General features: G+C 41.1%; 1 protein-coding gene and 1 long non-coding RNA gene across 28 annotated transcripts; one reads left to right on the plus strand and one right to left on the minus strand.

Annotated features, from left to right (window-relative positions):
* Positions 1-1099: 1099 nt before the first annotated feature.
* Positions 1100-7723, plus strand: LOC120644312. Of its 26 annotated transcripts, none has more exons than XR_005663596.1 (13): positions 1100-1306; positions 1428-1535; positions 1604-1696; positions 1795-1883; positions 1976-2043; positions 2881-2963; positions 3116-3248; positions 4812-4884; positions 5735-6455; positions 6616-6703; positions 7018-7103; positions 7197-7265; positions 7344-7723. It is a non-coding gene; the product is annotated as an uncharacterized LOC120644312 (long non-coding RNA). The 26 variants fall into 26 exon arrangements; XR_005663617.1 differs by having other exon boundaries at positions 1104-1306; positions 1438-1535; positions 1818-1883; positions 6343-6455; XR_005663604.1 differs by having other exon boundaries at positions 1105-1306; positions 1412-1535; positions 6343-6455.
* Positions 7724-11349: 3626 nt separating this feature from the next.
* Positions 11350-12319, minus strand: LOC120644313. 2 transcript variants are annotated; one of them, XM_039920919.1, is made up of 2 exons: positions 12161-12319; positions 11350-12053 (listed from the first exon to the last, which is right to left on the minus strand). In XM_039920919.1, the coding sequence occupies exons 1-2, from the start codon at positions 12275-12277 to the stop codon at positions 11790-11792; spliced, it is 381 nt and encodes a 126-aa protein (XP_039776853.1). In that variant the 5' UTR covers positions 12278-12319; the 3' UTR covers positions 11350-11789. The 2 variants fall into 2 exon arrangements, with proteins under 2 accessions (XP_039776853.1, XP_039776852.1); XM_039920918.1 differs by having other exon boundaries at positions 11350-12056.
* Between the last annotated feature and the right edge of the window lie 1213 nt (positions 12320-13532).

Below are 13532 nucleotides of genomic sequence, written 5' to 3' on the forward strand. Positions count from 1 at the left end.
GCTGTCAGTTTATTTTCTGCGTTTTGGATTTTCTAAGCATTCTGATGTTGTGCGGATGATGTATGTATACTCTCGAAGCAAGTTGTAAGTTCGTTTAGAAGGTCTGTTCATGTGGTGAAATATTAATCGGAATGGTAAAGATTCTTTTTTTTTCTTGTCTCCCTTGGAGCTTGTTAAGTTGTAACATTGTGCTGTTTGAAGCTGTTCTTGCGCGGTCGAAGAAATAAACAATTTGTTGTTCTGAAAGAAACGGAACCCAAAATGGATATGCTTGTGTCAGTTTTCATTTTCAACGTCATGTATGCCTTGTTATAAAAAAACGTCATGTATGCCTTGTTATAAAAAAAACGTCATGTATGCCTTGATTGATGTGCGGGAAAGATTGCCCTTAGCTGTGTTTTCCAAAATTTCTCTATCCAAACTTTATTATTCATCTATCACATCAAATTTTTTACCTCATGCATAGAACATTAAATGTAGATAAATAAAAAACTAATTGCATAGTTTTAATGTACACGACGAGACGAATCTTTTGAGCCTAGTTAGGTCATGGTAGGACAACAATTACCATAAACAAACGAAATGTGTTACAGTTTACTACAGTGTCCGATGTGACTTTTTTTTCCACTTTTACGGATCTAAACACAGCCCTTGCTGATAAAGAGGCCTAATCTTGTGGATTGACTGACTGGTGACTTGTGCTGCGATAATGCAAACCAGTGGATCTTCGCCATGTAAGAGCAACTATTATAACAGGCTGCAAGAAAGCTAAATGCTAAGGTGGAGGAGAGAGAAAAGGAGAGAGAGGAGAGGTGGGCTGCATGCTTGCAGCCAGCTTAGCCACAAGAACCAAAAGACCTTATGAGAGGGACATGTGGGCTTTATATTAATGATGAAAGATTAAACTATTATATGTTGACTGAGAGGTGGGCTATAACAATCTTTACAGCTAATAGTTGGCTGTATTATTAGGTAAAGACTTCGTTACAATCGGCCGTAATCTAGTCCGGTCGCACGGCAGGGTGCATCTGCCGCACCCACGCTCGTCTGATTTGGTGGACCCACGTATCAGTAGCAGCCGAGATTTTTTATTCAAAGCATCGATTGCCCACCTGTTCATTTCCTCTCCTCGTCCCCTTTCGTCTCCTTCATTTCGTCTCCGTCATTTCTTCTGCTCATCCCCTCTCTCTAGGGTTCCTCTCTCATCCGCCAAAGGGGCATTTGCTCCAATCCACCACCATCTGCGGGCGAATTTGGGCTCTCGCGAGAGCATCTCCGAGTGGGATCAAACCGCAAATCTATCCAGGTTGGTGGTCGCCCTTTTTTTCCGCCCCGTTTACTGCATCTACTCCCTCTAGGGTTCATTCTTTTGATTTTTGCTGCATATGCTCCCCTCGTTGAGGTCATTTAGAATCAAGTTTTGGCAGGGAAGTGCAGATCAGTGTAGGTGAGTACATGACCCGCGCACCACCCTCTCGAGTCCACGTCTCTCGTCCACAGGAGTGTTTGATTTCTCGAGGCTTTCTCACGCTGAGGTGATCCTATCCTTTTCGGTTGTTTTCCCCCATTTTGCTGCATCTGATTATCCCCATCACGCATGCAGCGATTTGATTTTGGGGTTGTTTTTTGGTGATGGTTATCATCGAGGTCATTTGAAATCGAGGGGGACGGGCGGGAATTTTGCAGATCGGTGTAGGTGAGGTCATGCCCCGTCCACCCCCCAACCAACCCCCAAATCCATGCGCCCCCTCCCCCTGCATCTAATCCTTTTGGTTTGTTTTTGGTTTGGTGGAGCTCATCGGCAAGCACATCTACAGGGGTCCGTGATCGACTGGAACTGCAAATCACCCTGAGGGTTTGGCGGTATCTCAAGTCTGAAACAGGTGAACGATTTCCCCAGTCTCCCAGTGCTTCCACACTGGATTCCGTTTGAGTTCTCTCATCTGTGATGTGTTTTGGGGTCTGATTTTTTCAGTTTTGTGGAGTTGAAGTCCTGCTCTCAAGGGGAAGGCTCACACCGGATCAGGGGAAAATTTTCACTTGGTGAGTCAACTCAATGCCCCCCATCCTGACCAAATCAAATTTTCAAGCATGCTGCTGATGTCAGACTGTGATGTGTGCTCCTACTGTGAACTAGCCAATCAGCACGAACAAGCATACAAGAATTAGCTAGAAAGGTCGGATTGAAAAACTTAGAGCACTAGCTCGTGAAAGGTCAGGCAAATGAATGGATTAAATATTGGCTAATTCAAACAAGTAAATCCAACAACAAGTAAGCATCAGGTTGCTGTCGTTGCTCATTAAAGAAGACAAAAACTGAACTATTATAGCTCTGAGAAAATGAGAATATGTTGCTGCGTTCCTGCTGATGCTTCCGAACTGCTATGGCTCTGTGATTTTTAGCTTTTTTTGTCTCACAAGTTATATAATTAAATCTGAATCTGCTGATGCTTCCGAACTACTAAATTTGTGTATTCTTTTCAGATAATTAAATCTGAACATGTCTAGTTATTAGCTTTTTTCAATTAAGTTAAGGTTTTTTTGCTGAACATTGTAATTGGTGGTCTATATACATGCTTACTTTTATGAACATATTCAGATTTAATTATCTGAACACAGCACCACTGTCAGCGCCATCACTTATCTGAACATGTATAGTTTTATTTTGCATAAGCGCACACCTTGTCCTGCTATGCACATTTCCCCGCTATGGATCAAGGTTTTTAATTGACTCCCACACAGCACCACCACCAGCACGATTACTTGCTTATTCATTTGTTAACACCATCACCAGCACCATTATTACCATTACTTGCTTATTCATTTGTTAACAGCACCACCAGCACCATTATTTTACTTCTTCATTTGTGTAATGTGCAGTTTTTGTCTCTATGAAACACACACTAATTATAATCCCAAGAGCACAGAAGCAGTGACATGCCCGTGCAGCATCATCCAATGCAGTATGTTCTCCTCTCCCCCCCTTTTTTCATGCAATAGCCCCAAGTCACAGTTAGGCAATAATTCTTTTTTAGCAGAGCAAATTCATGCATCTTATTAGGCATTTTTTTCCTGAGTGCCCTATGTATTTTTTTTGTTGTCCAAATGTGTGCAGAACATTAGATACAGGGCATTCCCTGCTAGACTTGTGAAGTTATATGAATACATATCTAAAGATCAGCAGGCTATGATTTTTGATGCAAAGGGTAGTGGAAATTGGAGAGCCCTAAAGAGGGGTGCACAATAAGGTGAATCCATCCCTCTGCCTTGTTTCTTCGATTTTGCCATCTGCTGGTTTCATTGTTTAATCATGGCTTGCTTGCTTCATCAGCTTGGGCAAGGAAGCAGCTAAGCAATCAATAAGGTTTCAAGATGTCATTTTCATGCTATAGTGATGCAACTGCTGGTTACATTGTTTAATCATGGCTTGCTTGCTTTTGGCCTGTGAACTGAATAGTTGTTTAGTTTATTCAATAACATGAGTTTTAGCACATATGGTTTTTGTTCATCTCATTTGATCTATCAAGTAGCTTTTTACTGGTATTCTGTAGATGCATGCAACTGCAGCTTGAATTTGTTCAGAACAATTGAAGAACAATGAATTGGCAACACCACTGACTTTCCTATTAACATAGGCCTACATCAGGGGTCAGCATTGAGCCCTTATTTATTTGCTTTAGTGATGGATGAGGTCACAAGGGATATACAAGGTGAGATCCCTTGGTGTATGCTCTTTGCTGATGATGTGGTGCTAGTTGACGAGAGTAGGGCAGGGGTTAATAGGAAGTTAGAGCTGTGGAGACGCACGTTAGAGTCGAAAGGGTTCAGACTTAGTAGGACCAAGACCGAGTACATGATGTGCGATTTCAGCGCGACTAGGCATGAGGGGGGAGACGTTAGTCTAGATGGGCAAGTGGTGGTCCAGAAGGATACGTTTCGGTATTTAGGATCGGTGCTACAAAAGGATGGCGACATTGATGAAGATGTTAGGCATAGAATTTCAGCTGGCTGGTTGAAATGGCGGCAAGCTTCTGGCATCCTTTGTGACAAGAGGGTGCCACAAAAGCTAAAAGGCAAATTCTATAGGACAGCAATTCGTCCGGCGATGTTATACGGTGCTGAATGTTGGCCTACAAAAAGGCGACATGTGCAGCAACTGAGTGTAGCAGAGATGCGGATGTTGCGGTGGTTTTGCGGGCACACAAGGAGGGATAGAGTCCGGAACGAAGTTATTCGGGATAGGGTCGGGGTGGCACCAATTGAGGAGAAACTTACTCAGCATCGGCTGAGATGGTTTGGACATGTCCAACGAAGGCCTCCTGAGGCGCCGGTGCGTAATGGGGTCCTTGAGCTAGTCGATAATGTAAAGAGGGGTAGAGGTAGACCTAAACTGACGTGGGTTGAGTCGGTTAAGAGAGACCTTAAGGATTGGAACATCTCTAAAGAGATAGCTTTGGATAGGAGCGCTTGGAGACTAGCTATTAATGTGCCTGAACCTTGAACTTATTTCTTTCGGGTTTCATCTCTAGCCTACCCCAACTTGCTTGGGGAAAAAGGCTATGTTGTTGTTGTTGTTGTTGTTGTTGTTGTAATTGAAGAACAATGAATATCTTTCCATTCCATTTTTCATTGGCCAATAACTTGGCTCTAAATTAGGTAATAATATTGGAGAAATTGTTCCCAATAAAATTGTTCCATAGAGGCAATAATAATGGTTCCCAATAAGCAACAATATTATTCTACGAGGCATAACAATACACTTCATTAAAGCAATTTTGTTGGAATTCCTCATAATTTATTTTGTTTATTAGTTGCCTTCTGTAAGTAGCACCAAAGCACATACGCTGGGATCAGTTGGAGGTACTGTTTTGGCCGGAATTCTAGGTGAGCTTTCCTCATCATTTTTTTTTTGCATTTGTAGTCTCATGAGGCAACAGACTATCCCCACAGCCCTCTGCACTATGTGTTTTTTATGTTTCTAGGTATGGTACTATATTTGATTTTTCCTAGTTGAAATTAACACTATATTTGTAAAAAATATCTAAAAAATGACAAAGCAATTGCATCTATATTTATTCCATTTTAAACCAATTCATTTTAGACTCCTATTATGCGTTGGTGGAGAAAAATGAACCTATTGTAGGGGCTTGACTAAGCAAGTGCAAAACTACATGTTGGATGCTTGCGACCCACAAACTTTTCTACTAGCATTATTAGAAGCATTTCAATAAAATTAAGTAGGCATTTAAATACTATTCGGAAAGCATTTTAAATGTTCAGTTCAAGCAATTTCTTTAACATTTTCATACATCTCATGTAACAACTAATGGACTCTCATTTTTCCTGGAACCAAATCTTTTACATCATTACAATCACTGGACAAATAGACTAGGTTCCAATAGATGAATAGGCAATTGCCTTTTTCGGAATCAAAAGTTCCTTGCTTATTTTCCCGATACATTTTTGGAGCAGTGCGACATAATTGACTTGCAAATCCTCGCACTTCTTCCTCTTTGCTTAAGCATTCAACCCCTTAGATCACATATTAGACCACTTCACTTCCTGCTGATTGTTCATGTTCATATATATCATGTCTAGCATTTAAGTTGAGCTAAGCAGTTTAGTGATTATTCAGTACCAATTTAGTAATCCTGTATTGGCAGTAATATTGTATTTATTAGACAATAACATATTTTATTGATTAAACATTTGGTTTACTGGAATTTATTTGTAGGTTGCCTATGCTAAATCGACAAGGACTCAAGGAGATTGTGCATTATTAGTCTAGCATTGTTTTGTCTGAAAATTTCATCACTAAAGATATGTAGTAAATATTTGTGAAAAACATTATCTCTGCATGAAGTACAGCTGAACCTAATCATAACACTTCTGTTAGTGTGTTTTTGATCTTGGTGGTGCGGGTAACAAGTCCACCGTTTTTCTATATCTTTGTCCAAAATAATATAGTTCAATAGGCAATAACATGGTTCTGATTATGCAATTTTTATAGTTATGACTAGGTAAAACAATGTACTTTGTTATGCAAAAATACGGTTCCCACCTAGGCAATATGGGAGGGAATAAGGACATATTATGATTTTAGATTATACAAATCAATATAATTCATTAGGCAGTAAACTACTTGGAATGGACATCTAAAATGCTTAATTGGAATAAAACTCAGGCTTATAAAACAACCAGATATAAATTGACTTGCATTACAGATACAGATTGTACATAGCACTACTGGCTTGTAAAACTCACTGGTTTGCTGCTTTCTTATGCCACCTTTGACACTCAGGCTGCTAATTTGATCCATGTTTTTGTTTCCTGGATGTGTAGTTTTGATTGGTTCACAAGGACGTTTATAGATAAACTCTTCAAAGTGTATGACATGGAAATACACAACCAAATATTCTACACGACAATGTGCTCATGTCTTCTTAGTTTAACTGGTAATTGCTTGATGACCTGTACTAACATGCTGGAATTTGATTAGCAGTTCTGTTCATCCAATTATTCTAACAATGTTTTGTTAAAATATATCAGTAGTTCAGTAGATGTTAACAGTTGTGATGATTGTGTTTATACATCTCTGTTACTTTCTTTTTACAGATCTGATACTCCATAATCATCTGATTCCAGCTGTGGACTTTATGTTTTGTCATCAGATTGCTTCTCTGACGTCGTAATCCTATCCAGTGTAAGGCTTACCTCTTTATTTGTAATTCTGCACTATTGTTTGCTCCTCCTTTCCAAGTGACCATGTGAAGGTAAATCCAATTGAGTATAGATGGATAGATGTAATGGAGTTAGCATGGTGAATGGAGATGAAATAAATTGATGGATAGACATCGTGAAATTTCCAATGCTGTGGAAAAATGTATCAGCAAAATAGTGTCAATTTTTTGAACTTTCCTCTCCCACACCCACATAGAAAACTATGCTGTTTTTTTGTTTGAATACCAAAGACAACTTATCCTTTTACTCTGGGATTTACATTCTGTATTATTCCAGGTTGCCTGGCTAGTCAGTTCTTCATATCCTACACCATTCGAACATTTGAGACTCTCACATTTGCTATCATAATGACAACTAGACAGGTAGGTATTGATCTCATCAGTGTGGTATTCTTGCATATTCCTATTATTTAACTTTTTGTTTGTTCTAACAATAGTTGTCCATACATGTTGTAGCTGGTGAGCATATTGCTGTCCTGCGGCTGGTTTGTACATCCTCTCAGCTGGATGTAGTGGCTTGGTGCAGTGAGTCATCTATCTTGTGTCTCACCAATCATCTTACATTGTTCTGTTTCAGTGATGAATAACTTTCTCTATTACCAGGCAATTGTATTCGGAGCACTGTACACAAAGAATTTCTTAAGAAGTAAACCACAGAAGGCAGCGGCTGCAAGCCCGCCAGGCAGTTCTAGCCTGAATCTTCCTCACAATAGTTGACAAAATAGTATAGGAAAAAATCGACTTGTTGTACCGGAACGAAGTCTGTGTTCGAGATCAACAGTGTCATGACAAGTTAACTGGGCAGATAGATTCCAGATCTAGCTCTGTTACTACCTAACCTGGAGGAGATGAATTGGTGGCCCTAGTGTTAGTCCCGGTTGTAAATGCTTTTGTCCATGTTCTAATGTGATTGTATTGCCAAATTGCCCCAAATGGCTGAATTTATATAAACTTTGGTTATGAGGTTCTTCAAATTTGCTTTATTGTATCGGTTGATTTGAATGAATTACCAGCAACAGAATGCTACAGAGTACATGTGCAAAGAAAACTTTTGATCAGCAGTTTTTTATACCATAAATACATCTAAAAGGCAATATTTAATGCCATTTCTACTCGATGCGGACCAGATGTGAGCTAGGACCTTGTTTAGTGGGCACTAAACAATAACTAGGGATATGATAAAAAATTGTGATGCCAAAAAAAGAAAACTAGCAATACAGGTTTTGTCTCCTTAAATGGAAGCGGCCGTACTGACGGTCTATATTACGGCCGGCCGTAATATAGCTACGTCCGTATTATTAACCATGCTCTAAATCGGTGCGAGATGGTGACGACCTACTGCTGCCTGTTGGTCCCAGGACTATGATACTATAATACTACCACTCGGGTTTGGAAATGATTTGGACGGGGTTTATCCGTGAAACAGAAATCTTTCGCTCACGTGTTGGCTAGTCACAATGGAATGAAATTCACTGGATATCCGCAGTCTCCGGATCATTTTTTTTTTAAAAATCATTGGTCCCGTATCAAAATGTCAAATTCTTTCTGTGTAGTAAAAAAGGAGGCATCAGAATTGCCCGAAGTCAAAAGGATCCGTGGTGGGTGCATTAAAGCCGGCTGGTGCTGACGGAGGAGCGAGGAGGGCAGGGCAGCAGCCCGCTGTCTCACATAAATGGGCAGCCGGCCGGCCAGGCAGCCTCGGCGATGGTCCCCTTGGTATACATGGACGGATGGATGATTGATGCCCTGCCCTGCGCAAGCAAAACATCAATGGCGTGCTTCAATGCGGCGGGGATGCCGCCCCCGCCACCACCATCTCATTTCATCTCATGCAACCCCCAACCACCCCTATCTCACGCTCCTGGTTGGCGAGACAACAACGACCTGCTCAAGTCTGCCTGCTGGCCTTGGCTTGCTGCTAGGCCGAAACCCCAAATCGTGTTCCCACGTAGTATACTGTATACATCCCGTTTGAATGGATTAAAAATTATGTGCACAATTAGTTTATACTTAGTCATATTCAGCATCTAGAAAATTAAGAGAGCTAAATATTAGCGGTAGGGATCACCATGGACCATAGTAAGCCCAATTTAGAGGTTGTTTTAGTAGGGCTCCTCCATAGGGGCTCATATGGAGCCGTTTTGAAGGAACCACAATTTTGGAGAAGCCGTGAATTGTAGTTTCTCCAAAATAACTCTGGCTCCTCTTTTTTCAATAAAATTCAATAAAACACGACTTCTTATACAAAATGTTTAGTAGGGCTTTTGCAAGAGCCGAAGTTGGAGCCATTGCAAAAGCCCTGCCAAACAGATACTGTGGCTTCTGTTCCATAGAGAGAGAGGGGAACTATATTTTTTTGGCTTTATCAGTTTCTATGTAGTTCGATCACTTCAGGTATTGGTTTCTGCTATGGTGCTTAAGATTTCGTAGAACCTGGAGTCGTTCGGTTTCGATGCCCTATAAACGAGCCTAAGGGTGATTCTTCGGATGCCTAGAATCAAGGAATCACAAAGGGCATCCAAGATTGTACGCTAGGCTCGGATCGGTCGACAAATCAGTCAATTCGAAAATAGCATCTGCTTCTCTGTTCGTGGACAAATGACGCCGCGTACATCATTTGGAGGTTGGCATGTGACGGATCGTGGTGTGTGGACAACACAACCAGATGGCCATGGTCTCCACCAAGGAGTACGTCCTACGCCTGCGGGAGGCATGTGGGCAGGCTAGCGCCAAAGATGCATGTCGAGCTGGTCGTGAGTTCGTGACCATGAACCGCTAGGACGCTGCACCAGAAGACAGTGCCAATGGCGTTCTTCTTTACCTGGACGGCAGCTGCAGTCGAAGCAGGACTGAGACAATCAGATTGCTGCCACCCTAAGAGCGATGGCATTGGCATTGGCATGTCCATGTCATGTGTGTGGAAAAAGTGAAGGAGATCAGCAATGTCTTGTATATGGGCAGGGCTGTGGCTGCAAATTAAATAAGCGATCGATGTCCAATAGTTGTGCCAGTCTTTCTTCGTTTGTGTCCAACTCAATTCCATTTTGCAGTTCCTGTTGTGTGTCGGCAAGCAATGCGCATTTCCTTAGTCTCGATGAATTTCCCCTGTCGAGAAATGGTTGTGGTCCTCAAAAGAAAACAGAAACTCTCTGAAACTTTTTTTTTTTGGAAAAGACCCTCTAAAACTGTCAACCATGCATCGCCGGCATCTAATTCTCAATGAGAAGCCAAGGGCACGATGATTATGGCGAAGGTTTGCCAAACAATATTTTTACAAAGAATCACTCCTAGGTCGATTCTGTAATGCGGTTATCTGAAATGTCTAAGATGCAGGGAGCTTAATAAATAACTATCTTCTCCTTATTCATATCCCAAAACATACTAACTTTAGAGTCTATCCAAGAAAATCACTTTCAACCACATAATCACCTATCACTTTGTACTGTGAATCAAAAATAGGAGCTCTACCACACAAGATACTTGAGCTAGCTGAAAAAGATGTGGTTGTAGAGTGTTGCATGGATCTCAAAAAAATACATTTAGAATATATACTAAGTGCAATATTTTTAACGTTAATGATTACTAGTTAAACATTTCTTACATATCAATAATACAAGGTCGACGAGCTGGTTCATTGTAAAAAACTTCCATAGCATATACCCCTTTAAGTAAAATAATATAATTTAGATATTCCATTGCAATATCATTGGGGACCATCTCTCAATATCCTAATTAATAAACATATTCGGGGAATATTATTAGTAGTAGCATGGAGCAAATAGTGCAAATAAAAGGTATTGAGTTTGTAACCGGAATAAGTAACATGGAGAGGAAAATGCAGAGGGAAGACAGTGACTCAAATGTGGCCACTGTAATACACCACCACCCTTCAATCAAGGCAGCAGGCACATGCAAGCAACTGGCAAGCTGAAACGGAAGAGGCGAGTAGGACAGAAACCTAGCTCAGGACGTGTGTCAACGACAACGCCATGAAAGTATGAACGTATCGTCAACTGAGACAAGGGCTTGAGACGAAAACAAGAGTGTAAAACAGACAGTAAGCAACCACACCATTGACTTCCGTTGAAGAACAGATCAGGCTTATTATAGGTACAGGAATCTAAGGACGACAAAACAAGAACAGAGGCATGTTATGCCACTTTTATGCAACATCACAGACATGCATGCCAAACTTTCTTATTTATGATAAAAAGTATCAGGTTTCAAGTTCAAAATAAAAGCAACAAGCTGACGTTATTTTTCGCTAAGTTGTGTGAGTAAGTTAAAACACCATAACAGTATCTTTTTTTGCGAGGTATTGCTTATTAAAACACCTGAATGTTTATCTTCATTAAATCTTGTGGTTGAACTCAAGAAATCAGATTAACTGCAGTGACATAAGCTGATGGTCATCTCTATAACACACAAACTGCATCCCCGCACCAACCACATGATAAAGAGTCTCTCTGCCTCTGTAACGTACAACCACAGCAATTAAAATCATGGCCAGAGAAAACGCGTAGGAGTTAAAATTGGCAATCCATGACGCAAAAAAATAAGAAAAAAAAATCCATCGTGGAATTGTGTCGAAATTGGGAAACCATCTAGATACCAGAAGAAATCATTCATCTTTACTAACTCAATAATCCACAAATGTGTCCAAATTTCTCCTAATATAAATTCACTGGAAATCAGCACCGCACATGTTTGTCCTTCTTCCTTATTGTACCACCACTGACGAATTCCAAGAAGGCAAGAACAAACAGAGCTCATCACTACCGCGAGGCAAAGCAAAAGAAAGATGCTAGTGATTCGACTATATCCACAGTTCAATTCAAGTTTGGACCAACAAATCGCACAAAAAGGCTGAACGAACCCCAACCATCACCACACTTGCTACTTTACGAGTCATGGAATGGCTACAATGTAGGAGAGTATATATACTACTAGCACCACTACCAATCTGCTGAGACCTCAAACAGACAGAATCCCTCACCATGAATCCATCGGTCTCTTGGTCGCCATCGGCGAGCCTGGAGGAGGATCCGGCTAGAGGTGGCAGTTGAGGCAGTTGCAAGTGCGCGGTGTGAAGGAGCAGACGCCGAAAGGGCGGTTGGGGATGTTGCAGTTGATGGCGTAGCAGCAGGGCGCCGGGATGCACATCCCGTGGGGGCCCCCGCAGCAGGTGCACACCGCGCACACCTGGAACCGCCCCACCAGCCGCCGCCCGCGCCACCGCTCCACGCCGCCGTCCAGGAACGTCTTACGCAGCCGCGGCGTCCACGCCGCCGTCGCATTGCCGGCGCTCTCAGCCTGCTGCAGGTCGAACACACGAAGCAAGAAAATGTTGGGCGCTACCAACCAACCAACCAAACGCACGAGAGGATCATGTAGAGAGATAGTGAAGAAGGGAGACGTACCTGTTGGGAGGAGGTTGCTGGTGCAGCGAGGATGGAGGAGGGGGAGGCGAGGAGGAAGAAGAGGAGCAGGAGGAGGGGAGGGATGGGTGGCCATGGTGATGAGGAACAGGAAGCCATCTTGTGCCAGGGTGTGTAGGCAGAGAGGAAGGGGGGGGGGGGGGGGGGGTGGTTGTGACGAGGCGAGGCATTTATTAGCGCAGAGCGGAGCAGAGCAGAAGAGGGGACGCGATGCGTTGCAGTGTATTGTGAAATGAAAGTGAATAGATGGTTTTCCTATTGATTGATTGTGTTTATATATAAAACCAAGAGATATTTTCCAAAGGACATGTTCTTTTGGGATGACGGAATTATCCACTAATTACAGAATTAACTAAATATTACACTAATTGATCACTAATTAACTATTTTTCTTCTAACACTCCCCCTTGATTAATTTGTCCTTCTTGTGGTCTTGTAACTAATTTGATCTTCTTGTGGTCTTGTAATCAATTTGATCTTCTTATGATCTTGTAATCAATCAAAAAACTCTTTAAAAACCCTATAGGAAAAATCAGGAGATGCAAAACAATATATCTCCCCCAAAAACCTTTCAGGAAAAATGTGAGGAGAATCTTTGGAAAACTCTGTGGGAAAAGCCAAAGTATTTCTAGTATACTAGGCAAAACTCTTTAAAACCCAATGGGAAAAATAAGGAGAAACACCATAATATACAATTACCAATGTTAGTAGACCCTTGAGATAAACCCAAAGTCTTAGTCTAATAACACCTTGACCCTATGGTCAATATGCTTCATATATCATCTTCCAAAAACACCGAAGGGGAAAACTAGATGATATAGCATATAACTTTATATTAACATTGACTCATCAAAAACTTTATATGAGAAACATCAACAGGAAAAACTCACATAAAGAAAAGAGTACAATGTATCATATGTTCCAATATCATCCACCAAAAACCTCAATCAGAAAAATGGATGATAGGACATAACCTCGTGTTGATATTGCCTCATTAAAAACTTTATATGGGAAATCCAAAAGGAAAAACTCATACAAAGAACAGAGTGTAATATGATGTTTTCAATAAGTTATTAATCAGAGAGATAACAAGAATCATAATATCCACGTAATCGGATCATGGATTATACCAAGTCTGTATGTGCTATTTTTAAGATATCAAAGATATTCTTAACTTCAATCTACAAATCTTAGGTAGAATAGCGCCGCTATTAGATAGCAAGTTATTGCAAAGACAATATCCGTCCGAGAACTTTTGCAATCTATGTATTAGCGCATAAATAGCACAGGGATAATGGACCATATGTCCAATATCTCAATTCAATCACTATGGCATAAAACAATCTTCCTCATA

Source organism: Panicum virgatum, chromosome 8K (genome assembly GCF_016808335.1).
Source record: "Panicum virgatum strain AP13 chromosome 8K, P.virgatum_v5, whole genome shotgun sequence".
NCBI lineage: Eukaryota > Viridiplantae > Streptophyta > Magnoliopsida > Poales > Poaceae > Panicum > Panicum virgatum.